At 64.4% G+C, this 1854-nt stretch overlaps 2 protein-coding genes across 2 annotated transcripts; one reads left to right on the forward strand and one right to left on the reverse strand.

Moving 5' to 3' along the window:
- Positions 1-325, reverse strand: TraAM80_10258 (uncharacterized protein; the record flags this gene model as incomplete). Its single annotated transcript, XM_029386892.1, has 1 exon — positions 1-325. A coding segment is annotated over one exon (325 nt), but the record flags the coding sequence as incomplete, so codon positions are not given.
- Positions 326-750: 425 nt separating this feature from the next.
- On the forward strand, positions 751-1407 carry TraAM80_10259 (uncharacterized protein; the record flags this gene model as incomplete). The annotated part of the gene is made up of 1 exon (XM_029386893.1): positions 751-1407. One exon carries the CDS (start codon positions 751-753, stop codon positions 1405-1407), a length of 657 nt encoding a protein of 218 aa, XP_029233307.1.
- Positions 1408-1854: the final 447 nt, after the last annotated feature.

A 1854-nucleotide genomic window follows, 5' to 3' on the forward strand; every position in this document is an offset into this window, starting at 1 on the left:
AATAGGCTTTGTCGCTGTGGCGCTTTAGTTCTTGACTTCCTGGAGGGATAATGATGCCGTATTGGTGCCGTGCCAATCGCGCAGCAAGGGCTACGCTCTTGACGCACAGCACGCTTGCAGCGCGCCACTTCCAAGCAAATTTGAAGCCCTCCCCCCAGAGGTCCGGGTTCTTGAGGACGCCACAGCGGGGGGGCGATGCCCGCTGGGTGGCAGCAACGAAACGGCCTTGCAGTTTCGCCAGCCGATCTGCGGGCGGTCTGTTTTGTTTCCCGTGCCTGGCGCTCCACAAAAAAGTCCCGAGAGGCAAGGCCGTCTTGGTCTCCATTTGGCCTGCTGCAGTGCTCGGGTGCGGGGTTCGTGTGGCTAAACGAACGCCTAGCCCTGCGTAGGGGCGCGGCCGCACCAGTGGCGCGCCCGGGGTTGGGGTTGGGGTGGTGGCCAAAGAAAAGGGAAGCAAATGGTTTCTAGTTGTTTTTACTATTTTCCTTGGGCGTTGCGGCCGCTATGGGCCGGCGTTGCGATTGCCGCCCGCGAGAACCGGGCAGGTTTCCTCGTTTCGGACGGAGCAGTGCGGTGGGCTGAAATTGCACCAAACACCCGCATGCGCAACAAGCGGAGACAGGCACATCCCAGCAGCAGATGCAGCAGGGCCTCCCGAGCTCAACCGGGGGTTCATCGGCTTGCGGGGCCGGCGTTTGAGAAGGCCACAAGGGCAAGGCCAACCTAGGCCAGCCCCAGCTTCGGCCTCAAATGCGACTATTTCCTATGCGACAAGCTTTTCCTGACGGGTGCCGCGCGCGCCAGGCCTCGTGGGTTGGGGGAACCTGGCAGGCGCGCGACTGCAAGCCAGGGGCAGGAGGCAGACAGGCACGGCGCGCCCGTCTGCCGGGGACTCCGGCGGAGGTTTGGGCGGCCCGCGCCACGCAACAGAGGGGCAACGCCACCAACAGCGCAAGGGGCGTTTGGAAATCTGCAAGGCGCGAGCGGGCCCAGAAAAGAACGGGTAGAAGTTGCATTGCGTCTGGGCGTGGGGCTGCGAGTCACATCCCGGCGCCTTCGTGCCCGCCGGAAAGGGGTTCTTTGCAGCACCGATGGGCGCCTGGCGAGCGATACGGGCACCTTCTTCTTCCTCCCAAACCTCTTTCCAGCAAACCCGCTTCACCACAGCAGGGGGAGTCCACACGCTATGCTGGAACGCCGTCCCGCGGCAGAGGCCGCGCAGTCGCCACCTCCGCCCCTGCTGCCCCGTTGCGTGGGATCCTGCCGCGCGATGGGGAAAATAAAAAAATCAACAGAGTGTTCCCACGCCGCCCCCGAGGGCAACATAGCCCAGACCCCCCCGGCGCAACCAGCTTGCGTCACCAGATGGGCGGCGTGAGCGGCCCGCGGCAGTGGGAACTCGTGTGAGCGACCAGGTCGCAGCTAGACTAAAAACTAAAAGGCGCCTGCAACCATTCTCGGCGGCGAGGTGCTCCGCCCCGTGTGGGCGCGCCGGGGATCGACGGCAAACCAACCCGCTCAGAGTTCCAGGTCGCACGGTTCCAGCGAGGTGGGGGCCATCGTGAAGGCGCGGCGCTCGCCACGGTGCTGGGCATTCTTGGCGTAGCGTGGCGGGAAGAAACGCGCCCTGCGGCGGCTCTTAGCACTCCGGGGGGCAAAGCGGCGCCCAACGGGAAGGGCGCGACGAGGCCAAAGACGCGCCGCGGTCTGCTAAGGACAGCGTTTCTTAGCAGCAGAATTGTTGTCGCCGTTTTTCCATCTAACAATGTTGGGGCGGGTTTCAGGTGAATAGCGCCGTGCAAACCCCCAGTGTCTCGGGGAGAGGGGGGGGGGGTGTGTGTGTGCGTGGCGTGG

Source organism: Trypanosoma rangeli (genome assembly GCF_003719475.1).
Source record: "Trypanosoma rangeli strain AM80 chromosome Unknown Tra_15.4_contig_00861, whole genome shotgun sequence".
In the NCBI taxonomy this organism is placed as follows: domain Eukaryota; phylum Euglenozoa; class Kinetoplastea; order Trypanosomatida; family Trypanosomatidae; genus Trypanosoma; species Trypanosoma rangeli.